General features: G+C 44.0%; 3 protein-coding genes and 1 long non-coding RNA gene across 9 annotated transcripts in view; 3 read left to right on the top strand and 1 right to left on the bottom strand.

Annotated features, from left to right (window-relative positions):
* LOC119026689 overlaps positions 1-6,458 on the top strand; it is a 119,703-nt gene extending 113,245 nt beyond the window's left edge. The window contains exons 10-11 of the mRNA XM_037111166.1: positions 5,383-5,700; positions 5,952-6,458. Of these exons, the coding sequence (XP_036967061.1) occupies positions 5,383-5,700; positions 5,952-6,016 (383 nt within the window). The 3' untranslated portion in view covers positions 6,017-6,458. The remainder of the gene's footprint in view (positions 1-5,382; positions 5,701-5,951) is intronic.
* LOC119026688 overlaps positions 1-25,936 on the top strand; it is a 70,729-nt gene that overhangs the window by 35,447 nt on the left and 9,346 nt on the right. For all 5 annotated transcript variants that reach the window (XM_037111163.1, XM_037111165.1, XM_037111160.1 and 2 more), the window contains 2 exons: positions 18,093-18,416; positions 22,972-23,304. In XM_037111163.1, the coding sequence (XP_036967058.1) occupies positions 18,093-18,416; positions 22,972-23,304 (657 nt within the window). The remainder of the gene's footprint in view (positions 1-18,092; positions 18,417-22,971; positions 23,305-25,936) is intronic.
* LOC119026758 lies at positions 6,606-14,683 on the bottom strand. Of its 2 annotated transcripts, none has more exons than XR_005077223.1 (3): positions 14,669-14,683; positions 8,974-10,717; positions 6,606-6,775 (listed from the first exon to the last, which is right to left on the bottom strand). It is a non-coding gene; the product is annotated as an uncharacterized LOC119026758 (long non-coding RNA). The 2 variants fall into 2 exon arrangements; XR_005077222.1 differs by lacking the exon at positions 14,669-14,683 and adding an exon at positions 11,200-11,214 and having other exon boundaries at positions 8,974-11,082.
* On the top strand, positions 10,910-14,169 carry LOC119026745 (V-set domain containing T-cell activation inhibitor 1-like). Its single transcript, XM_037111280.1, has 3 exons — positions 10,910-10,965; positions 13,670-14,023; positions 14,105-14,169. Exons 1-3 carry the CDS (start codon positions 10,929-10,931, stop codon positions 14,152-14,154), a joined length of 441 nt encoding a protein of 146 aa, XP_036967175.1. The 5' UTR covers positions 10,910-10,928; the 3' UTR covers positions 14,155-14,169.

Here is a 25,936-nt window from a genome sequence, read left to right as displayed (position 1 = left end):
TTCTCCGGTGGAGAGGTTTCTTTATCTTTTCTGACAAATCCGGTGTTTCGGATTAACGCGGGGCTGTTAACTGGCGACCGTCAGCCGAACACGTCTGTGGTCACCGCAGCTTCAACAGATGTTGACAGCAGGAAGAGAAGCCGCAGCTGTCCTCAGATCTGCCTCGTTGTTCAGGTTTTCTCTGGTCAAAACACACCTGATAGGTGTTCGGGCTGCTGTTTGATTAAACGTGTCTGACCCTCAGTCGCTGTATCACAGTTGCTGGTTGTTACGGAGGACGTTGTAAACAGGAACATGGAGAGTTGCTCTTCCTGTGAATGTTTCTATCTCTAATAAACCTTTATTAAAAACACGTACTCGTGACTTGCATCACACAGGGGAACTATAAACCTTGTAAATAAAATAAAAGTTAAAAAAAAATAAAAAAAAAAATAAAAAAGATTACGGGACTTGAACTCACATTCACTGAGGAGCAAAAACACAAGCGCGGCAGCCAAACCACTCTGCCAATCAAATCGCTCAGGTGATTGTCGGTATGACCTATTTCTCTCTTCACAGCGGACACACAGACACCTCTGGGTTGCAGAAGAAGGTCAGATCAACTTGTGACCGCAGCGTCTGTTCACCGTGTCTGTACGGTGATGATTTATAACACAAATAAGATTCTACAAATAGAATAGAATCCTTGAATGATGGAAAATAGCTGAGTCTATATTTTGAGCAGATAAAGAGGAGGACGATTTTCATAACGTTTTGTATTTTCCAGTTGTTGCATCTTTTGGGCAGCAAGTGTTATTCCTACACAGTTAAAGTGGCCTGTAACATAATCTTACAGATACGAACATACATTAATCATGTTTTTGGTGCATAGACACTGTGGTCACAAGCTGTCCTGCCACCTTCTGTGTCCAAAAGGTGTCTGTGCTTATGCTAAAAGGTTATGCTGTAAGTAAAGCTGTAGTTAGTCTGGTGTAGTGGGTTGGTTGTCATACTTTTTTCCCTCACTGAGTCTAAGTTCGAGTCCCATGTTTTATTTATTTATTTGTTTGTTTCGTTTAAAAGGGTTCCATTGTTCTTCTGTGTGAGGAATATTTACTCAAATAGACAGTAAAGACGAGTAAGTGCATTTCATAAAGGTTATGCTTATTTGTGTTATAAATCATCCCCGTACAGACACGGTGAACAGACACTGCGGTCACGAGTTGATCTGACCTTCTTCTGCGACCCAGAGGTGTCTGTGTGTCCGCTGTGAAGAGAGAAATAGGTCATACTGACAATCACCTGAGCGATTTGATTGGTAAAGTGGTTTGGCTGCCGCTCTTATCTTTTTTTTCCCTCAGTGAATGTGAGTTCAAGTCCCGTAATTCTTTTTTTTTTTTTTTTTTTTTTTTTACTTATTTTATTTACAAGGTTTATAGTTCCCTTGTTTACAGGGAGAAGTCACGAGTACGTGTTTTTAATAAAGGTTTATTAGAGATAGAAACATTCACAGGAAGAGCAACTCTCCATGTTCCTGTTTACAACGTCCTCCGTAACAACCAGCAACTGTGATACAGCGACTGAGGCTCAGACACGTTTAATCAAACAGCAGCCCGAACACGTATCAGGTGTGTTTTGACCAGAGAAAACCTGAGCACAGAGGCAGATCTGAGGACAGCTGCGGCTTCTCTTCCTGCTGTCAACATCTGTTGAAGCTGCGGTGACCACAGACGTGTTCGGCTGACGGTCGCCAGTTAACAGCCCCGCGTTAATCCGAAACACCTGTTACGATATCAAATGTTTGCTGCCTTGAAATATGTGCTGGGACCCTGTTTGGTGCTGTTCTGAGCATTATTTGTGGCTTTTTGATGGCGATTTATACTTGGATCCATTTACAGCAGTGTATTGTTGTTGTGTGGTCGTTTCTGAGGATTCTAAAACTACGTAAGCTATCGGTCCACAAACTTTATCTCTCCAGGGGTCGTACTCGGTGTCAAGGTGTGTTAGAGCACGGATCAAACTTACACCGGAATATCCCTTTAAGAAAAACAAAAAACGACCCTAAATCACAGAGATGCCGATTCGCACAGGACTAATATTATCACATGACCTCTGTGGTTGGTGAAATATGGCAGGAAATTTGCGGTGGAATTTTTATTTTACAAGTTACCGACGTGGCAGATTCACACAGGATTAAGATCACAGACGACCTCTGCAATTATTACAAATCACTGGAGATCCTCAGGTTATACTAGTCCCATGTGAACAGGACTTAAGTAATGTAAATCAGATGAGACTTTACTGTGTATGAATAAAGAGTGGAGGCTGTCTGAGGCTCCTCTCACCCCTCACAGTACAGAATGGTTCAGTCCAAACAGCTGAACAGCAGAGTGGCTGCTGCTCATCAACATGTCTTCACCCAAGAAAACCAAACCAGGGAGCCTTAAACTAAAGCAGAAGGCAGAAAGGGACAGAAAGCAAAGAGAGGAAGACGACTCCTCACACAGTTCTGTCAGGAGAAAGGTGAGCACAGTTCACAGCTAGCACAGTTTAACAACAGTTCAAGCTAATAATAATGTCAGCAGCTGGAAAGACTGAAGGCAGTCAGACAGACATGAGTCTAGTTTCTCAGTCTGAGCAGCAGCAGGTTCCTCATCCTCATCTCATCCCTCATTAACTGACTGAAAGTTATTATTACAAGTCATCATTTCACATTGAGGTGAAAACTGTTCAGATGTGGAGCGATATTTAGCTGCTTTCCCTGTAAGGCAGCATGACATGTTTGGTGTCAGTGGATTCATTTCAGTTTGAAGATTTCTATGATGCTTATGGCTTAAAATCATCTTAACAGCTGTTAAAGTGATGTTAATGCCAGATGATCCTCCATCATTTTCAGAGGGTTTAAAGAAAGCCAAGAACTGAGGTGGAGAATAATTCCAACTGTAAGATCCTGGTGATCAATCAGGCAGTTTAATTAAAATAAACATGTTGTTCTGTTAAATTATGTTAGAAAACAGACCTGCCATTAGACTGCAGTTTCATTTCTGACCTGTTCAAACAAGACAATTTCATTTAAAGATATCAAGTTACCTCGTTTGTTTCAGTGTGTTACTATTACTGCTGCATTCTAGTCACATTTAATTCTTTTTTTTCTATAAAAATAAGATTTAGTCTAACAGATACGTCAAGTTCATCATCATCAGTAGCAGCAGCAACAGTCTGTCAGCTCCATATAAAATAATAATATCCTATAATCCATATTTATGTCAGAATGATGTTCATGTATTAAACAGTTCCACAGTGAAACAGAACAGAGGAGAACATTCCTGCTGCATGCAGACTGTGTGACTCAATACAACTCTCAGTACAATCAGAGAAATCTTTATATTCTCTGGAAATCAGAAGATGAAATCCCAACAACCGAACGGCCTCATATATGTATTTATTCAGCCCAGATCCAAAGCCACCAGCTGTGAGTCTGCAGCTGTGGAGATGAATCAGAGCTGCAGGACAACAAGGAGCCAGTGAGCAGTAACCAAGAAACTGTCATGTTGTTCTTTTCACTAATATGGGAATGATACTCAGAAATATCAGTAAAATGCAGTTTTGTATAAAACGGCATCACATGTTTTCTCCGGCCTGAACAAGGGACCAGTTAGATTTCTCTTCATGGGTCCTAAATCCCTGGCAGCAGCCCTGCCCAGCTGAGACCACCAGAGACCAGAACCAGACTGAGACCCTGAAGTTAAAAAGTCTCTTTCAGCTTCCTGCTGGGTGTCTCAGCTCAGGGGGTTCTGGTCCGGTCCAGCTTCCAGACTGTAGCCCAGATGGATGTTCCATCACACTTGTTCTTTGGTCTGGAGCGTAAGAATGGACAGCAGAGGTTGATTGACAGTTGAAGGTCTGACACTGGGCAGCTGCTGACTGATCACACTGCCAGGGGCGTCGCACCCGAGGAGGATGTGGATGTTTGAACAAAAACACTGTTTCTGCAGTTTATCCGCAGTTTTGCACAAACGCCTCGCTGCAGTATCTGAGTTTCTCTGGCCGCTCTGTGTCTGCTGGCTGCAGCTGCCTCCTCTCTCCTCCCTCTCCTGCTGCTGCTTTGGGACTGACCGGCTGATGATTGGCTGTTCTGCCTGAAGTCCCGCCTCTCTTGCTGCGATAGATTTATTGTTCAGCTCGTGCTGATGAGGCGGGAACTACCGTAAAATACCAAATAACAGCCGGGTGTTTATTATTATTATTATTATTATTATTATTATTATTATTATTATTATTATATTTCTGCATCTTCTTGACTTTGAATGGGAGCTGCTGTAAAGTATTTCTGTGTCTGATTTATATATTATGCAGCCAGTTGTTCATATTTGAAGTTAAATTAAATGAACCAAGACAGATTTACACACATTTACATGTCAGGATGTTATTATAGACACAGATTCAATATTTCAGTGTCATGTATCATCACAGTAACAGCGTTACACACCAGCCCCCCAAAACAATTGTTCTTAAAAACACCACCACCACCACATCCATCCCCGCCCTTCTGTACAGCTGCTACACCTCTGCACACTGCAACCCACAAACTGTGGAAACAGAACAGAGACGCTGTGGATGATGATGATGCTGTTTTCATGTTGGTAAAAACTTTGAAAGCTCGTTTAAAACTAGATTTGAATTATTACAGAATGATGAAAGATGTGTAAAGTTTTCCAGTGTGGTGTTATAAACATGTGTTCTGTTGTGTTGTTGATGACCAGCTGTTCTTTGGACGTGACTGACATGATTTAGATTCTGTCAATCTTTATTTATTGACCCTGTTGTTTTATGATTGACTGACATCAATCAGCTGATTGACTGACATCAATCAGCTGATTGATTTCCAATCAGAGTCGACAGTATTGATCTGAATGTGATGTTTTTATTTGATCCAGAAGAAAGTTGAAGGAACGAGCTGAAAGAAACAACAAATCTTTTCATCACTGAGAACAAAGAAATGCAGCTTTAATAGTTTGTATCAGTTATTGATTGATGATCAGTTCTCAGCTGAGTCAACAAATCTTCACTTCCTGTTGAAGAAGTTGATCAATGAAAATGTTAAATTTGACGTCCAGAAATGTGAAAGTGACAAAGAGAAGCAACAAGCAGCAGTTGAACACTGAGATGAGACATTACTGTGAAGACCACAGGGACAAAACATCACAACACCATCAGGACTCTGATCATGTCCAACACCTGGAAAACCTGCTTTTACTTCCTGTGGTTCTGTCCCCTGTTACCTGCTGGTCTCACCTGGTTCTGTCCTTCAGCTTTCTCTGCTACTTTGGAATCAGTCAATAAAGTTATTCAAAACTGCTGCTGCTGTCTGAACAGCTGATGTTGTGCTTTGTTTCCTCTCAGACTGTCAGGTGGAGGTGGAGGAGGGGGAGGAGTCTGTCCAGCTGCCCTTCAGAACTACACCTGACCTGCCTGAGGACGCTACAGTGGAGTGGTACTGCTCATACAGGACAGTCCACCTGTATGAGAACAGATCTGACCAGCCTGACAAACAGCACCAGGATTACAAAGACCGAACAGAGATGAAGAAAGACCTGCTGAAGACTGGAGACCTCAGTCTGACCCTGAAACACCCCAAAGAGACAGACACAGGAAAATACTGGTGTAGAGTCATCAACAAGGACATGTGGAGATGGAAAACAGTGGAGCTCAAAGTCAAAGGTCAGTATGAAGATACAGAACAGAGATCTGTGTGTCTGTCTGTGATTGGCTGCTTGTCTCTGGTTGGCTGCTTGTCTCTGATTGGCTGCTTGTCTCTGATTGGCTGTTTGTCTCTGCTTGGTTGCTTGTCTCTGATTGGCTGCTTGTCTCTGGTTGGCTGCTTGTCTCTGATTGGCTGCTTGTCTCTGATTGGCTGCTTGTCTCTGATTGGCTGCTTGTCTCAGTCTAACTGTCCTCTGTCTCCTCTGCAGGGAACATCAGGAACAGAAGCAGCTCCACTGATCCGACTCCTCTGATGGCTGATCAATCTGATTGATCGGTCTGTTGGTCAATCTTTGATTATTGATCTGATGAGACTTTGGATCAGAGACTAAATGGAGGTGAAGGAGCTGATGGAGGACGGATGAAGACAGGAGGACGCTTCATCAGCTTCTTCTTCACTCTGACTCTCACACACAGTCTACACACTCACTATTGATGACTGTTGATCAGTGATGTCAGAGTGATGTCAGAGTGATGTCACATGGTGGTTTAGATCCTTTGAACTCTGACAGTAAAGTGTAAATACAACCTCAGGTGTAGAGACAGCAGGTCTCTGCAGTAACAACATGTATCATGACCTTTACAGAGTGTCTACACATAGAAACACGTCACATTTAACACTTTAACACCTTTTAATGCCACTTTATATGGAATTTAAGGGAAATTCAAAAGTGAAATACATATACACATATTGCATATACTAGTTATTGCTGTAAGCTTTTACCAAAAAAAGATGAATTAATGAATGAATAAATGGAGATTCTTTCATATTTGAAGTGTTTTTTAGAGTCCAACGTCTTTAATGTGGATCTGTGTCATCTTCACTTCATCAGTGTGTTTCAGCTGCAGGACCATGTTTTCTTCACAGAAACACATGAAGAACAGATTATAAGATATCAGATGAAGATTCCTGTCAGCCAATCAGAGTTCATCACTGATGTTCTGGTAAACAACCACCAGAGGGCGACATGAGCACAGCAGGATTATTACCTCTGACAACGTTTCCACTGCTGGACCTCAGTACACTTCTGAGCTATTTGTACTTTACTGGAGGATTTCTGCAAATATCTACTTTTTACTCCACTACATTTATTGAAAACACTGTTTTAGTTACTTTACAGATTACATGCTGCCTCAGAGCTGAATCAGCACTTTTTAAAATTCATTTATTTGATGAACAGTCAGATTAAAAACAACTCTTATATTCATACAAATAATCTGAAAGTGCTGAATATACTTCAGTATATTTACCTGAGGTTAGATTCTGTCTGTCTGGTGACATTTTAACACCATGTTATAGAGAATAACACACAAAATGTCCGCCCAGCAGGCTGCAGCACTTTATTAATAAAGATAATAAACCATAAAAAGAAAGAAAATAAAAGACATTTCTGATTAATCAGTCACATCTGGATCGATGTGATGATGTTAAACAGCTGATCACATGTTTCTCTTTATGATAGATTATATTTTATAATAATAACATCATTAAACCTCCTGATGAAACACGTCTGTTACAGATATATAAACACGTGTCTCAGGTGTTAAAGGTGACACACCTGTCTTAGTAAATCAATCAATAACAAGTCTGAACTCTCTTGTTGCTAGGAGCGGCAGCCTCCCGCAGCGCGCTCTCTGATTGGCCCGCAGTCCGTCACCTCGGGCCAATCAGACGTTAGTGCGTCCGCCATGAGAATCCATGATGTTCTTTTTGTTTTTTCATCATTATCAATACTACGATTCACCATCAGGCTGATCAGATCACCGCCCGGGCTCGCATCGATCCGGACCTGATCGATATGTTCATCCTGATATCACGAGCGTTTCGTCACCACACGTCACCAGAGTGATTAAAACAGCTGATCAGTCTGTTGAGTTAACGGCCGCTGTGATGGCGGGCTCTGAAAGGCACGAGCACGCACGGAACTTCCGGTTTGAGAAAGGCTCGCTTTCTACCTTACAAAATAAAAGTCTGCGACGAATTTATTAAATCTGCACTGAACACAAACTGATCTATATTCTTCTTCATGGACCAGACAACTAATCGATCAAATAGGAAAATAATCAACTCACCTTTAAATCACATCTGATGTTTATATTATAAACAAAAGTATTCATATATCTGTATTTTAAAAGTATTCTCCAGAAACATGCTGTATAGTATAAATACACATATTTCAACTGAGTGCAGTGAGAATAAAGTCTTTGTGTTGTTTGTACAAACCACAGAGCAGTGAAGTTTCTCTCTGAGCTGAAGAATACAAGATAACAGTTGTAATAAGGGACCAAATTCACAAATGTCACAAAATAAAGAGAAATACTAAAACATGCCTCATTAATCTGGAGTGTTTTTACAGGTTCAGCACTTTAATGGTGAGTAATTGCAGTTACGCATTCATCAAGTTTGAGTTTACTTAAAAATTACCAAAATAAAGACCTCAAAATGTATAAAAGTTGTATAGAGTGCTGCTGTGATAAGAACACAGAATAAACCAAATAAGATCCCAAAGGTGAAATTAACTTTAAATTATTTTAATACTTCAGTTTTCCATAAAATTGAATCACATAAATAAAATCAACACATATGAAAAACAGACATTGGATCAAACATTATATAAAAACGTAAACATGTAATAAAATATAAATATATAATGTGGTCAGATTTAATATGGAAATCAGTGTCGTAGTTCAGGTCGAGCGGCTTTTATTTTGAAACAACCCTCAGCGAGCAGGCGGAAGTGGGTCGTGTGGTACCGGGCGGGCTTGACGTGCCGCTGGCGCTGATGGCGGCGGGGCTGGCGGAGGGTCGCACCGAGGAGGGAGAGCGAGGAGGCGGGGAACCGGAGAACCAGAGAGAGGAGGCCCCGGCGGTACCGAGCACCGACACACCGACGATCAACACGCCGACGACGGCAGCAGCGAGGCCCGCAGAGTGACAGCGAGGAGGACGGACGGATGGATGGAGCGGTACGTTGTTTTTGTTTATCTGCTGCCCGCCGGGGAGCGTTGACGGCGGCTGGAGGGTCCGTCTGCAGCCCGGTCAGCCCCCGGTACACACTTTCTATATAAATACACACGATACTGCGGTCAGTACACACAGTACTGCAGTCTGCACTCATACATGTGTACATCTGGGCTACTGATCTATACAGTGTGGACACATATGGTGTGTGTGTGTGTGTGTGTGTGTGTGTGTGTGTGTGTGTGTGTGTGTCTTCTCTCTCTCTCCACTTCAGGACCTCCTATTGGCCGTCATCCTGTCTCTCTCCACCAGCCGGTTCAGGTCTTCAGTTGCAGTCGTCGTTGTTACGCGACGCGCCTGAACCATCGGAGCGCTTTGAACCAACAGCTCTGAGTTGTGTATCGATGCTTTTTGGTGCTAACAACCCTGTAAACGATCACATTAGCAGGTTAGCTGGAGTGTGGCAGGAGCTTGTAGAGGCGCCACGGTTCAGACTCATCACACGGCCTCATGTAGTCGCTGTCAGACTAACCACACTGAGACTGTTGGACTTTGATGCTGTGGAGGTTTTGCAGACGAATGTTCTGAGGTCACAGTTGCTGCTGACTGTGCTCACAAACACTGAGGGGGGATCAGCAGCGTTGGATCCAGGCGGTGCCGGTCGGTCCAGAGCTGAATGAACTGGACCGCATTCCTCCACATTCTGCTCATTGGAAACAACTGGACCAGAAAAGGTTCTGTGGACTCAGGAGACTTCAACTCCGGGACCTCACAGACTGAAGTGGAGTGTTTGAGGCCTCGTCGTCTGGAAACTGTCTGAATTTATTCACATATCTCGACAAACGTTGATCTGTTCTACTTCACACGGTACCGGTTTGTTGCTGAGGACCTACAGAAGTGCAGTGTTGAGTTTGGTCCAGTTTGGACTCTGGATCCAGTGTATGTATGACATGATCTCATGTTTGTGGTTTACAGATGTTGTACTGTAAAAAAAAGACTTCAGCTGTTTATTAGATTCTGAGCGTTTCTGCCTTAAATAACTGGACGTGTTCCTGGAATCTGTTCTGGTGGTTCTGCACTGTGTGATGGTTTTGTCTCATGTTTGCAGTCCAGGACACGATGTGATCAACGGATCATAACTGATAGATCAATAAAGCTGCAACAGAAACAAACACTGAAGCCTCTTTAAAGCAAATATGAGATTAATTCATATTTACTTCTTCTGTTATTCTGTGATGTTTGATCAGTTTGAGCCTCTAACAGGTCGTCAGTTCATCTGAAGCCAGCGAGGAAAATCATTCTTTAAAAACTTTAAAACTCTGAGAAACTTATCAAAGTGAACACTGAGCACTTTATTATAAAGTAGTTTGTGATTATTTTGACTTCTAACATTCCTGTCAGACACTCAGAGTTCATCACTGATGTTCCCGTAAACAACCACCAGAGGGCGACATGAGCTCTGCCCAGGTTTAGTTTCAGAACTGCACTAAATACACTTCTGAGGTATTTGTACTTTACTTGAGTATTTCCATTTCTGCAAACATGAACTTTTTACTCCACTACATTTGTTGAAAATACTGTTTTAGTTACTAGTTACATTACAGATTACAGCTGAATCAGCACTTTTTAAAGCCATTTATTGGATCAACAGTCGGATTTAAAACAACTCTTATTTTGAAACAAATAATCTGAGTGCTGAATATACTTTAGTATATTTACTTTGGCAGTAATTTCACAGATGCTGTTTGCTGAGACATTTCCCCACTGACAGAGGAGATCAACATGAGATTATTGTGATTTACACATTTAGAGGATGATTCAGTGAGAGAGTGGTGAGGGAAGGTGACAGTCTCAGTGTTACAAACTCAGCTATCAGTCTGGTTTTCTGCACTACGTCCCTGACTGACCACATTAACTAGGCTGCTAGAGTCCATACAGCACTGACTGTATCACTGCAGGCTCTCTAGTCACCTGCGACCTGCAGAGTGCTGCGTGTCAAACCTTCTCAAACACCTCAAACAGGTGGGCGTCACAGGAAGCAGCTTCCAACAGGTGGTTTACTGGAAACAGCTCGAAGTGAAAGTGAAAGTCCAGTTCAGTCCTGGAGTCAGTGGACGGTCAGCAGCAGCAGAGTGACGACTGGCTGTGAACTGATGTCCTCCATGTGTTTCTGAAGTGAAGCTCAGTAAAGAGACTTTGTGCTTGTTGTAGTTGTGACAGGAAGATGAAGATGTTTGTGATGTTTGTGATCCTCGTGCACGGTAAGATAACCTTCCTCCCTCTGATCTGATCGTCACCTCGGTCCAACGTCACGTCTTTAATGTGGATCTGTGTCATCTTCACTTCATCAGTGTGTTTCAGCTGCAGGACCATGTTTTCTTCACAGAAACACATGAAGAACAGATTAAAGGCAGCAGATGTTCACTGTGTCTTTAAACACTCAGTACAAATATAAATGCAGGATTTATTGCACAGGTGTTGTTTAGACTGCTCACAATCAAAGGTCACTCAAGATGTTTCATCTCACAACACAATGAAAGAGACATGTTGGCTGCAGGAATGTCCAGCAGAGCTGTTCCTGGTGACTGAAGGGGATCAGACTGAACATTTCAGAGTGATGTTTTATTGTGACCAGTCCAAAGAGCACCTGTGTAGTAACCCTGCTGTTTAATGCCACACCTGTCAGGTGGGTGGATTATGTTGGCAGAGAAGACGAGCTCACTAACACACATTTTAACAAACTGCTGCTGAGAGAAATCATTCTTGTGTGCATAAAAAGTCTTAAATCTTTGAGTTTAACTTGAGAAAAGTGTGTTTAGTGTTGTGTTGATATTTGTGTTGAGTGTAGAAGACTGTGCAGTAACGCTGTCCTCAGTTTTATGGCCTGTTGCAGCGGCTGTACGGGACAAAGTTCACACAAATGATCCATTGAAACTCATTTATTAGTTTGATACTGAAGGTGTGTCATGTTTGATCGCACCACAGAGACGTCAGGTTCTTCTGCTCAGGTCCAAACTGAACAAAACATTAAAAACTGTGAGAGCTTCATGACACATGTAGACATAAAAATCACAGGAAAACTCTGTGAAACTATTAAAAAACTTTATTGGACATGTTAAACCTTAAAGACTAAAGACTCTGAAGTGTTTATCTTTAAGTCTTCATCAGGGAGTCAAACACATCTCATGGAACAAAAAGCTCTTTTATAGTTGTGACCCATCAACAGGAATCTTCCACCTGATGCTGATTTGTGATCTACAGAGGGTGTAGTTCACAAAAGCTCCAGCAGATGGCAGCAACAACATCAACAACACTTACACAAAAGATTCACACAGAGCAGCTCAGTGTTGACAAAAAGCAGCAAAATCAAGTTCCTCATTCAGTTCTGGCTGTTTATAATGTGTTAATGAAAACACTTCCTGTTGGTGAAGCTTCCTGTCTGTCACCTTCTCATACAGAAGATGGGATTCTCAGTGCTAAAGGATTATAATGTGGCTGGTTTACTGTCGTGGAAGTGCCAAGTTCAGGTTGCTGCTCACAGACGTGATGTTGTGTTGCTCCTCCATGATCATGTTCTATAAACTATCTCAACGTTAAGTCATCGGGGTCTCTGAGTCTTCTTCATCTCATCTAAACAGTCAAGCCAGCTGAAATTCCACAACACTCTGCAGATTGATGAAGACGTTTGGTTCTTGTACAGAGAATCAGCAGGACTGAAGGTTCAGCTTCCTGTCCGTCAGTCTGAAGCTGCTTCATGCTCACACAAACTGGACCCACAGCTCTGAAAAGTGTGAGGAAACTGAAGCTCCTCCTCTTTCCTCAGAAGTGATCTGTGGCGGTCTGACTTCATTCCAGAGAGCTGCTTTAACAAACTCTGGAGCTCAACTCTGAACTGACAACGGCCGACGGGTCGACAACAGTCTGTCGCCCAGAGAGTCACCAGACTCCCTTAACAAATGTCTCAGTTTAGAGAGTTGTTGAGTGAAGAGAGTCTTCAGATATGAACACATGGTGCAGTAAACTTTACCTTAAATAAGATTTAAACAGGGAATGAAGGACTTTATTTTGTTCAGAGGACGATTCACATTCACATCTAGTGATCAGAATTAATCAGTATTTACATCAAATGGAATTTTGATCGTCCATTACTCAGTTTTGTTTTTTTCTGAAGACTGCTCACACACACACACACACACACACACACACACACACACACACACAAACAACACACATACACGCCTGTATCAGAAACATGTTGGACCTGTTTGTTCAGCTTCCAACAGGTGGTTTACAGGAAACAGCTGAAAGTGAAAGTCCAGTTGAGTCCTGGAGTCAGTGGACGGTCAGCAGCAGCAGAGTGACGACTGGCTGTGAACTGATGTCCTCCATGTGTTTCTGAAGTGAAGCTCAGTAAAGAGACTTTGTGCTTGTTGTAGTTGTGACAGGAAGATGAAGATGTTTGTGGTGTTTGTGATCCTCGTGCACGGTAAGATAACCTTCCTCCTGTGACGACCCTGTCTGCCTGTTACCTTGTTTGTGTGGCTGAGTCATCAGTAGAGTGGCAGCTCCTGGGTTGAACTTTTAAAAGCCCTCTTGAGTTCAGTTGCTGGTTCTCTCCTCTCTGACACATCCTCCTGGCTTTTGGTTGCTGTTTTGGTTTGTGTTGCTGCACCATACAACACTGCACATACACATGTTTTCACTCGTGCACACCCCTACACTACTGAACCTACTGATTACATATCGCACTGTTAGTTTAAGTTTCCTCTTATATTATTATTTATACTAACAAATAATTGTTAAGTGACTTTATTGTATGCATCTCCCTTTTTTGTCATGGCCGTGCAGCCCGATTTGCAACACTCCCTCTCATCTGATTGTCACCTCAGTCCAGCGTCATGTCTTTAATGTGGATCTGTCATAAGGCTGCTGTCATTGACCCTCTCTGTCTGTGTCACCTCACAGTTTCCCAGCATGCCTCAGCTGTGGAGGTGGATAAGAGGGACCCGTTTGTCCTGCTGCCCTGTGACTTTCCCACTGTTGGACTGGCTGAGCCCTCAGTGGTGTGGAGCCGCTACGATCTCAATCCTTCAACCGTCCACCAGCGTCAGCAGGAAGGTGACGAACTTAAAGACCAAAACCAGCTTTACAGCAGCCGAACATCCATGAAGACTGACGCTCTGGAAACTGGAGACCTCAGCCTCCATCTGACAAAACTCCACCTCTCTGACAGCGGCTCCTACACCTGCACCGTCAGGTGGTTCAGAGGGGGGAAACACAGAGAACTGAGAGTGACGGACGTACATCTGCAGGTCAAAGGTCAGAAACTAACCCTAAAACCTCCTGTAGATACAGGTCAGAGGTCAGAGGTCATGTTCTTTATGTTTCTGGTTCCCACAGAACGATTCCCATCCTGGGCCATAGCTCTCCTGATTGACCGGCTCTTTTAGCACATTGTAGGCATTATTTCATGTCAGGTATGTCACTACTACTACACTACCCATCATGCACCTGAGCAGCATCTTTACTCTGGTAGCTCCCTAACTGATGAGACAGGCTGTCAACAGTGAGGTCTGGGGTTCTGATGTTCAGTGAAGTTAAATATATTGTCTCATTGTCTCATTGTCACATGTTGGGGTGATTTCTTTCAGACATCTTGAGCTCTGGTAATTTGGAAATAATTTCAAAGACGCTGCTTGCTGAGACATTTCCCCACTGATAGAGGAGATCAACATGAGATTATTGTGATTTACACATTTAGAGGATGATTCAGTGAGAGAGTGGTGAGGGAAGGTGACAGTCTCAGTGTTACAAACTCAGCTATCAGTCTGGTTTTCTGCACTACGTCCCTGACTGACCACATTAACTAAGCTGCTAGAGTCCATACAGCACTGACTGTATCACTGCAGGCTCTCTAGTCACCTGCGACCTGCAGAGTGCTGCGTGTCAAACCTTCTCAAACACCTGTCCATGTTGCTGGATACAACAGTAGCGCTGACAAGCCTGAGCTAATGCTAAAGCTAACAGGCTAACACTATCTGCAGTGCCCGTGTTTATAACTGAAAGAAGCTGCTCTAGTCTCTCTAATAGAGACACCTGAGACACCTGCAGAACAGTCAGCACAGTCATCGTGACACTTCTTTATCGAGGCTGTGTTACTGCAGTGAAAGGCAAAACCAGTGAGCTAGGCTAGGTTGAGGAAAGCTAAGCAGGCTTAGTACCCTTACTACCCAGTACCAGAAGACAGAAGAGCTGTTTGACAAAAATGCACCGGAGTTGATTGCGGCCGCCTGTGATTTGTAACACTATCTGCTACTAGCAGATGGAGAGTGAGGGCAGGTTAATAAGGGGGACACTTTTTGGTCATCTTGCTAATAAGGGGGACGGTATACCCCCTCATCCCCCCTCAAATCGCCTACTGCATATGAGGTTCCACAGGGTTCAATTTTAGGGCCCTTGCTTTCCTCACTATATCTGCTTCCACTGAGTTCCATCCTGAGAAATCATGGTATCTCTTTTCATTGTTATTATTTAATTATTATATTATCATTGTCCATTTTTATGCGAGTGTACGAGTGCCCCAGTACTCCATAGCGAAACTAGACAAAACAATGATAAATCTTAAAGGTCCCATATTATGAAAAACATGTTTTCTCTGGTCTCTACATATATAAGCTGGTCCTCCCTGAGCCTGCCAACTCCCAGAATGAGGAAAACAAGTGATTCCAGCATGGTCTCTGCAGCCCACCCACTGGTAACACGGAGCTCCTACAGGCTGTTCAGATTCAGCTCCTGTCGTTAGGTAACAAAAGGAGTCATTATCATAGGCTGACCTCCTCTGCACAGTGATAGGAGATATCTGAGAGGGGGGCGTTCATCCCAGAGGTGAAGTTCAGTGTGTCCAGCGATAAGATAGCAATGTTTCACAATGTCGTCACTCAGAGTTAGACACACAAATTACTCTGTTGTTGGCTGTAAAAATCGTGCCTATATTCTGTCCCAGCTACAGAACAACATAAGAGACAGTGGTTGTGTTTCATATTTTAATGACAACATGCCGGCTGCGGTTCGCTCCGCTTTGGTCAGCTATGCAATGGCGTTTGAGGCGAGTTTAACGTTAATGATATCACGATGGAGCTTGGTTGTCACAGTAAAAAGTCTGGAAACATGTGCAGACTGGAGACAGAGACGATGCTAACAGTGTCCAAGAGTGAGACTGTGTTGGAGACAAACAGAGCTTTCGCTAGCTGTTAGCCATTAGCTACATGGTAGTAACTGTAACAACGCATAGAACAAACTTACATTATTCAGACATATTAACCATTCTGAATCGTCCTGCTGCAGCCACAGACTCTGTACTTCTTCAGTAGCCTCTGCTTCTGGGTCTCATTCTGGGTCAAACTAGTATGGTTGAACCATCTTGGCGAGCCATATCATTACATCCACCATAAACATTAGCGCATGCTACCGCTAGTGCAAGCAGCATCGCCTCCCTGAGAGTGACATGTAGCAGGCAAGGCAGGCATTTACAGATGAAGCTCATTAGCATTTAAAGGTGCAGGCACAGAAACAGCCTGCTCTCAGTAGAACTCAGTGGAGCTCACTTGAGCGACTTTTAGACAGCTGAAATTCAGGACCACGGATGGGTTTTGAGCAATGCATTTCGAATACAGTGTTGTTGGACCTCTGACAGCTGTGTGAAATTGATGAAAAACTGTATAATGTTTTGTTTTCATCTGAGGGCTGCTTACACACACACACACACACACACACACACACACACACACACACACACACACACATCAGGATAACAGACATGTTGGACCTGATTGTTCACATTCCAGCATGGCTTCCATTGCTGACAGCAGCGTCACATGTGGATGGAAATGTTGGCCTTCATTCACACAGAGTCTGAGTTGAGCTTTAGCAGCACAGTTTACAGGCTGCACACACTGCAGAGGACCACATTCACTCATGACATGAAATAAGGCTGCTGTCATTGACCCTCTCTGTCTGTGTCACCTCACAGTTTCCCAGCATGCCTCAGCTGTGGAGGTGTATGACTGGGACCCGTTTGGCCAGCTGCCCTGTGACTTTCTCACTGATGGACTGGACGAGCCCTCAGTGGTGTGGAGCCGCTACGATCTCAATCCTTCAACCGTCCACCAGCGTCAGCAGGAAGGTGACGAACTTAAAGACCAAAACCAGCTTTACAGCAGCCGAACATCCATGAAGACTGACGCTCTGGAAACTGGAGACCTCAGCCTCCATCTGACAAAACTCCACCTCTCTGACAGCGGCTCCTACACCTGCACCGTCAGAGGGATCAGTATGGGGTTAAAGAAAGAACTGAGAGTGATGGAGGTACAACTGCAGGTCAAAGGTCAGCAACTAACCCTGAAACCTCCTGTAGATACAGATCAGAGGTCAGAGGTCAGAGGTCATGTTCTTTATGTTTCTGGTTCCCACAGAACGATTCCCATCCTGGGCCAAAGCTCTCCTGGTTCTCCTGGTTCTTGGACTTCTTGTTGGAGCTCTTTTAGTACATTTTAGGCAGTATTTCATGTCAGGTATGTCACTGCTACTACACTACCCATCATGCACCTGGGCAGCATCTTTACTCTGGTAGCTCACTGACTGTTGAGACAGACTGTCAACAGTGAGGTCTGGGACTATAAGAGAAGGATGAGACAGTGAGGTCATGTTACCATCACAGTACTGATGAGAATTCCAGCTCTTTCAAGAGATCCGGCTCTTTCAGCTCCCAAGTGTCTCCTCAGACTTTTTGTTGCTTAAATTAATTTATTTACAAAAATAATGTCAAATTATCTATAAATTGAATTACTAATGTACACAACATGCATTATATCAAATGTTTTTTATTTATATGGCTTATTGTACTCAACATGGAACAGCGTGCTACAAACAATACATTTTAAAGTACATAGCCTTTTGCACAACCTGCCTCATAGAGCTCTGGGTTGTGGGTAGAGGAGGTTGTGGTGGTGTACTAGAGACCCGGCAGCAGCAGCAACAGTTGCAGTAGACAAACTGGTTCTTTCATTAGCAGCAGATTCACTTGCTTCTCTTTTTTCTTCCAACTGATGGATGGATGATGGATGTGCAGTTCTAATGTGCTGTGAAGTTTATTTGTAGAGCCTCCAATACTCTACACTCAGTTTACTGCTTTTCCTGCCATCACTCATTTTCTCATCTTTCCAGCATTTTCTCTCTGTCTCTCTCTGTCTCTGTAGCCCCTCCCCCTCCTGTTCAATACGGACACACAGACACCACCACACATCATGTAGTTGACCAATCACATGCGGCTTGAACAGAAAAAAAACATCATGTGTCTGTTCAGCTGATGTTGTGGTTTGTTGTCTCTCAGTCTACCAGGTGGAGGTGGATTCAGGGGCGGAGTCTGTCCAGCTGCCCTGCAAAACCATAGTTCATCTGCCTGTAGACACTAAAGTGGTCTGGAGGGACGGAGACGACAGGAAGGTCCATGTGTATCAGAACAGTTCTGACCAGCCTGAAGAACAGTACAGTGAATACAGAGGTCGAACAGAGATGAAGAGAAACTTGCTGAAACCTGGAGACCTCAGTCTGACCCTGAAGTTCCCCAGAGAAAGAGACAGTAACACCTACACCTGCACCATCTACAGGGAGGGACGCAGGCTGATGAAGAAACAAGTGGAGCTGAAGGTCAAAGGTCAGTGCTGTAGATACAGATCAGTGCTGTAGATACAGGTCAGTGCTGTAGATACAGGTCAGTACTGTAGATACAGGTCAGTGCTGTAGATACAGGTCAGTGCTGCAGATACAGGTCAGTGCTGTAGATACAGGTCAGTGCTGTAGATACAGGTCAGTACTGTAGATACAGGTCAGTGCTGTAGATACAGGATCTCTCTCTCTCTCTTGAGTGAATGGTGGAGACAGTGGAACATGCTGAGCGGTGTGATAATGTTTGTATTGAGTTTTTTCCATCTGTTCTCATCTCGTTTCTGTCTTTCTTTCTTTAATGTATTGGTCAGTGTAGCTTTGTTGTTGAGTGTTGATGGTATTTTGGGTTTTTTTTAGGGTGATTTTATGAGTTTGCTGGTCAGGCTTTGTCCGGCCGGTTGGCACCTCACACACAATGGTGGTGGGCGGTGATGATCTCTCCCGGTTGTCACAGTGACAAGGCATCAAGGTGGGTGTCCTCACATTATGGAGGAGGTTTCCTTAGCTGTGGGAGAGGTGGTCAGATGTGAGAGCATCAAATCAGCCTCTCGGATGAACGTGGCCATGGTTATTTTCTTGGAAGAAGTGAGGAAAGTGGAGCAGGTGGTTGAATGTAGAGTTGTTGTGAGAGACACTTTTTTTCATCTGGAGCCTCATCCTGCTTCCTCTGCTCGGCTCAGGCGTCTCATGGAGACTCATGAACTGAAGAATGTGTGGAGAGATTTCAACAGCAGAACCAAACAGTTCACCTGGACTCACTGCAGAGACAACTCCCTGTCTCTGGCCAGGCTGGACCGCTTTTACTGTTTTAATCAGCATTTTAGTATTTTTAAAAGTTGTCACATCATCCCAGTTGGTGTGTCTGATCACTTTCTGGCTCAGTGTTGTTTTTACATTCAGAATGTGAAGACCTCCAGTGCTTATTGGCATTTTAACACTGCTCTTTTATCAGATTGTGCTTTTACAGAAGCTTTTAGATTTTTATGGATTCTACACAGAGAAAAGAAATCCTCCTTCTCCTCAGTGCAACAGTGGTGGGATATTGGGAAAACCCTGATTCAGCAATTTTGTAAACAGTATACTCGCAATGTCACCAAGAACATTACCAGATGCCTTCAGGACCTGGAGACTGAGGTACAGATGTTACTAGGCTGTACAGGAGATCAGGGGAGTGTTGAAGTCCTTAAAAGTAAAAGGTTGCTTCAGCCAACCTGCTGGGTGTAACCGTACAGGGGGCTCTGGTTCCTGAACACTTCTCTGATGGACGCCCCCACACAGCTTTATTTCCCTTATGTCTAGGGGAAACTGCACAGAGGGAAGCATATCTGAGTGTCACAACAAGTCGCCGCCCCCTCCCCACAGACTGAGCCTCTCCCCCGTTAAAACAGTGTAAGCATGGCGAAGCGGCTGCCCACGGCTCCGTCTTCATCTGTGAAAAAACTGAGAAACTTGACATTTACCCCTCAGCACAGAGCCGAGCATTTGCCAAACGAATTGTACGTGTCAGGTGAACTGTTGTTTTGCAAAGAAGCAGACCTGAGAAATCATAATTAAAGGTGTAATGTGTCAGAGTTAGCCACCTGTCCGATTCATATTATCAGAATATGATACCAGAGTGACTGTTAACTGCTGCTAACAGTAGCTGCTGTTAGCTAGCTAGCCCCGTTAGCCACAGCCCTCTTAGCTGCCTCTGCCTGGGCTGGGAGCTCAGAGGGAGGGTTGGTGTCTTCACTGCTAGCTGGTTAGTATGTTATTGACATAACGCCACAAGTATAATTTCTCACTTCAAATTTTTAGAACAATTTTGGTTTTTGATGCACTTTACTGCTCTGTTTGGTACATATTGAGGAAATATGTTTGTCACCTCAATTAAATTAAGGTAATTTCTATTTAATTTGTGTACATTTTAGTCATTTACATTAAAAACACAGTTTTTTGGTAGTTTGATAAGATCCAATCTCTGTCTCAGATGTTGCCTCCTCTGTAACATAGCAGGACTGCTGTACCAAGTCAGAATGGTATGGGCAGCTCTCAGGGTGGATGTTTACCTTTAAGCTGCAGGAGAGTCATTGTTACACTGCTCCCAAAGAAAGATGACTTACAGGAACTAAAGAACTGGAGGCTTGTCTCTCAGTTGTGTGGGGAATACAAGATCTTGTCCAAGGCACTGGTGTTGAGGCTCAGGGAGGTGATGGCTGGGGTCATACATGTGGACCAGACTTACTGTGTGCCCAGCAGGCTGATAAGTGAATACGTCACTTTAATTTGGCATGTTTTGGAAGTCTCCAGCTCACTGGCTATAGATACGGGTCTTATTTCCATAGACCAGGAGAAGGTTATGACCGGGTTGAACACAAGTACCTGTGGCGAACGCTCAGTGTGCTCAGGTTCAGCCCATTTTTTACATACAGCATCCAGGTACCATGATTTTACAAGCATACTGAAAATAAATGGTGGTCTGGCTGCACCTTTTGCAGTCCAGAGGGGGGTGTGACAGGGGTGCTTGCTGTCAGGGATGTTATATTCTCTGGCCATCGAGCCCCTGCTGCACAAACTCAGCCAAGAGCTAACAGGAGTGTTTTTCCCTGCATGTCCTGCATCCGTAAAGCTGTCGGCATTAGCTGATGCTGTGGTGGTGGTTTTAAATACACAGAGGGACATGTGTTTTAGAGGAGAATGTGGGGCTTTTTAACAAACTGTCTTCAGCTAAAGTGAATTAGGAAAAAGGTGAAGCTGTGTCACTCTCTGAGTGAGCTGGTTTTACTGGGAGGGTTGTGCTGGAAGACGGGTGGGATGAAGTATCTGGGAGTGTTTTTAGGGGAGGACAGAGAATCAGAGTGCACCTGGCCAGCAGGAGCGCTGCTTTCAGGCTCCAGTTCATTCAGAGGCTACTGTATGGACCGAAGGACCTGGTGTGGAGACTTCTGGCTCAGCTAGTCCTGCAGCGTGTCGGTGGTCTGGGACAACAGGATGCAGTGTTCTTAATGGATTTTAAGACTGTGAAGTTTCACACCCTGCCTGGTTTTTATTGAGGACTCCTCACTGTGTGGACACTGCTGCTGAAACAGAGAGCTCAACATGACTCTCTGTTCTGGCTGCTGCAGGAGCGCCTGGTCCATGGAGGATGCCTGAGCGCCCCCTGCTGGGCAGGAGCAGGAGGGTAGAGGACGGTGTGGACACTGATGATGTTTTATTATTCAGCAGGATGGTCAAAGCCAAAGTCATGATTGAATTTTAAATATTATAAAGAGATGCAGGACTTGAATCAATTCAGATAGATATGGACTCATGGACTCATTCTGTGTGGTGTTCAGGAGCATCAACTCATATTTTCAGATCAGTTGATCTGATCTGTTTGTGTGTTTGTGCTAACCCTATCGTCCTCTCTCTGAAAGTGCACTAGGTGAGGTCGGCAGAGAGTTTTCCAATTCTTCTGTTTCTTTATTCTAAAGCCGGACTATGCTGAGGATGTTTTATGAGTCTGTGGTGGCCAGTGCTGCTCTGTTTGCTGTGGTGTGCTGAGGCAGCAGACTGAGAGTAGCAGATGCCAACAGACTCAAGAAGCTGATCAGAAAGCCAGTGACGTTGTGGGAGTGGAGCTGAGCCATCTCCCAGTGAGCAAAGCAGGAAGGGCTTATCCAGCTGCTAAGTATTGAGTGAGGATGAGGAGGAGGAAGAGGAGGCAAACACTGATACTGAGCAGCTCACTGAGGCTGAGAAGGAGCTGAATAGTGATCTTTACTCTCTAGAGGAAATTAATGACTTTCTGGATGACATGTTTGAGAAATCTGTGAAAATAAAAGATTACTTTCAGGGTACAAATACATTTCTTAGATCTGCTGCAATTCTGCAGAAGCTGGTTGGTTTTGAAGCACTGAATAAAAAGAAACACTAACGGCTAACAAAACATGTAACAGCACTGAAGAAGACTGCAGCTGCTCTGAGGAAGAGATCATAAAAAAAGGTCTAACATTATCGTCATGCATCACAGGGAGTTTTTCTTGGTCTACTATCTGCTGCTGCTCCTTTCTCTGTCCTCTTCCATGGATGGGCTCAGGGTGGCTTCTTTAAGTACAAACAGAGGGAGGGATAGAAAGAAAAGAGCAGTAACTAAAGAACTCTTCGAACAAAAGAAGTTAGACGTGATTCTCCTGCAGGAAACACACTCTGACAGTGAGACTGAGTGGGCTCTGTGGACTGAGGTCTCATGAGTCTTAAGCCACGGAACAAATTTTAAAGGAGGGGTAGCCATTTGTTTTTCTACAAAGTTGGATTTTGACATCTTTCCTCTGTGGAAATTGTGAGAGGACGGGCCTTAGTGGTCATGATAGAGATTGAAAAGGTCCCTTTTTCTTTTCTAAATGTCTGTGCTCCCAACTCAGGACCAGAACGAGTGTTTTTCTTTGAGCAGCTGAAAGATGAACTGCTTTTTTAAAACTTACTAACATCATCATGGGTCATCATGTGACCAACACATCACTACATCTCAGTTCCTGCTGCTGTCTGTACAGTTGATGTTAATGTTGTGGTTTGTTGTCTCTCAGTCTACCAGGTGGAGGTGGAGGAGGGGGCGGAGTCTGTTCAGCTGCCCTGCAAAACCACAGTTCACCTGCCTAAAGATGCTAAAGTGGAATGGAGGGACAGATACATAATCAACAGGAAGGTCCATGTCTATGAGAACGGCTCTGACCAACCTGATCAACAGGACCAGGTATACAAAGACCGAACAGAGATGAAGAAAGACCTGCTGAAGACTGGAGACCTCAGTCTGACCCTGATAAACCCAACATACAGAGACACAGACATCTACACCTGCACCGTCTACAACAGGAAGGAACACATCCTGATGGAGAAACATGTGGAGCTGCAGGTCAAAGGTCAGTACTGTAGATACAGGTCAGTACTGCAGATACAAGTCAGTACTGTAGATACAGGTCAGTACTGTAGATACAGGTCAGTGCTGTAGATACAGGTCAGAGGTCAGTACTGTAGATACAGGTCAGTACTGTAGATACAGGTCAGTACTGTAGATACAGGTCAGAGGTCAGTACTGTAGATACAGGTCAGTACTGTAGATACAGGTCAGTACTGTAGATACAGGTCAGAGGTCAGTACTGTAGATACAGGTCAGTGCTGTAGATACAGGTCAGAGGTCAGTACTGTAGATACAGGTCAGTGCTGTAGATACAGGTCAGTGCTGTAGATACAGGTCAGAGGTCAGTACTGTAGATACAGGTCAGTACTGTAGATACAGGTCAGTACTGTAGATACAGGTCAGAGGTCAGTACTGTAGATACAGGTCAGTACTGTAGATACAGGTCAGAGGTCAGTACTGTAGATACAGGTCAGTGCTGTAGATACAGGTCAGAGGTCAGTGCTGTAGATACAGGTCAGTGCTGTAGATACAGGTCAGAGGTCAGTACTGTAGATACAGGTCAGTGCTGTAGATACAGGTCAGTGCTGTAGATACAGGTCAGTACTGTAGATACAGGTCAGTGCTGTAGATACAGGTCAGAGGTCAGTACTGTAGATACAGGTCAGTACTGTAGATACAGGTCAGTACTGTAGATACAGGTCAGAGGTCAGTACTGTAGATACAGGTCAGTACTGTAGATACAGGTCAGTACTGTAGATACAGGTCAGAGGTCAGTACTGTAGATACAGGTCAGTGCTGTAGATACAGGTCAGTGCTGTAGATACAGGTCAGAGGTCAGTACTGTAGATACAGGTCAGTACTGTAGATACAGGTCAGTACTGTAGATACAGGTCAGAGGTCAGTACTGTAGATACAGGTCAGTACTGTAGATACAGGTCAGAGGTCAGTGCTGTAGATACAGGTCAGTGCTGTAGATACAGGTCAGTGCTGTAGATACAGGTCAGAGGTCAGTACTGTAGATACAGGTCAGTACTGTAGATACAGGTCAGTGCTGTAGATACAGGTCAGAGGTCAGTACTGTAGATACAGGTCAGTACTGTAGATACAGGTCAGTACTGTAGATACAGGTCAGAGGTCAGTACTGTAGATACAGGTCAGTGCTGTAGATACAGGTCAGTGCTGTAGATACAGGTCAGAGGTCAGTGCTGTAGATACAGGTCAGTACTGTAGATACAGGTCAGTACTGTAGATACAGGTCAGAGGTCAGTACTGTAGATACAGGTCAGTACTGTAGATACAGGATCTTTCTCTCTGAGAGTTGGAGTGAGTATGCTGTGAGGGGAGCAATCAATTGATTGGTTGGTCATCGATTTATAAATGTGGTTAACCATTTTTCTTTAGGTTTACGGTGTATGTGTGTTGTAAATTTGTAAGTGTGTGCATGTGTGTGCATATGTTTTTTGGCCTGGTTCAGTTGGCCAGCGTTTTGCTGGTCGGCGTACTAACGCCCTGAAAATGGATCTGAGTAAAGTGAGGAGGAAGCACAGCATTAAGATGTCTGTGTCCTCGTCAGTGCCAGTGGAGGACTGCAGCCTGGCAGTGGATCAGGCTGTCGGTCACAGCAGCGTGAAGGCCGTGGGACAGATGACAGAAAGAAAGGCAGATGGAAGTGTAGGTGCAGAAGGAGGTAGTGGAGGAGCAACAGAGAAAACAGGTGGAGATGGAGGGACAGGAGGAGGCAGGTGAGGAACAGAGGATGCAGGTGGAGGTGGAAGAGGCAGATGAGGAAGAACAGTACAGCCAGGTGAGTGTGGGAGGGCAAAGACAGGGGAAGAAAAGAGGGAGTGATTTTGAAATGGGAGATGAGGATGACCTTTTAAAAGTGCCTCATCTAAGAAAGAAAATTTAGGAACAGTTCAGGAGAGCTTCAGGCCAGGAAAGGGACAGCAGGTTTGGAGAAGGAGAAGCAAACAGAGGCACAGGAAGGCTCAGAGGAAAAGGAAAGCCAATCCTGGGCTTTCTCAAAGACAAACAGGAAGAAATATTACAGTGTGGGGAAAATGAAATTGTTCCTACAAAAAAATAAGAACGCAAAATCTGTAAAAATAGAGGATTATTTCTTAGACAAACACCATCAGCCCTGCTGGCTTCTCTGATCACTCACTTGTCACAGCTTCTGTTTTATAACATGTAAAACCAACAGTGTGTGTTGGCATTTTAACACGGCCTGACTGGAGGAGAAAAACTGCAAAGAAACACCAAAGTATGAAATCTGAATTAGTGTCTTTATAACAATGGTGGGATAAAATAAATGCAATGTTTTAATCATTTTGAAGTTAATTAGAAGTTTGTTCTTGAGAAGAAAAAAAATCCATTCAAATCATGAATTGAGTTTGGTGTGAAAAAGTGGGAGCTTCAGTTTTTAGGCCATATGGCCCTAATGTTACCTGAGCAACACTAATAAACAGCCCCAACCTGTTGACTTTGAAGCTTGTTGGTCACAAAGTGAAGCTGTCAGTGTTGGTGGAGTGGAGAAGAAGCTCAGTGTGTCTGGAGGGTTGATCTGGAAGACGGAGGCTGAAATACTGAGGAGTGTTTTTAGGTGATCCTTCATTTGTTCTTCATAACTGGGA

The sequence above is a fragment of the Acanthopagrus latus genome, chromosome 10 (assembly GCF_904848185.1).
Source record: "Acanthopagrus latus isolate v.2019 chromosome 10, fAcaLat1.1, whole genome shotgun sequence".
Classification (NCBI taxonomy): domain Eukaryota; kingdom Metazoa; phylum Chordata; class Actinopteri; order Spariformes; family Sparidae; genus Acanthopagrus; species Acanthopagrus latus.
This window is presented reverse-complemented; position numbering and strand designations above follow the sequence as displayed.

Coding starts and splice junctions, on each gene's coding strand:
- LOC119026745 (XM_037111280.1), top strand. CDS start 10,929: ATGAAGATGTTTGTGATGTTTGTGATCCTCGTGCACG. Junction 10,966..13,669: donor GTTTGTGATCCTCGTGCACG/GTAAGATAACCT, acceptor GTCACCTCACAG/TTTCCCAGCATGCCTCAGCT. Junction 14,024..14,104: donor CGTACATCTGCAGGTCAAAG/GTCAGAAACTAA, acceptor TGGTTCCCACAG/AACGATTCCCATCCTGGGCC.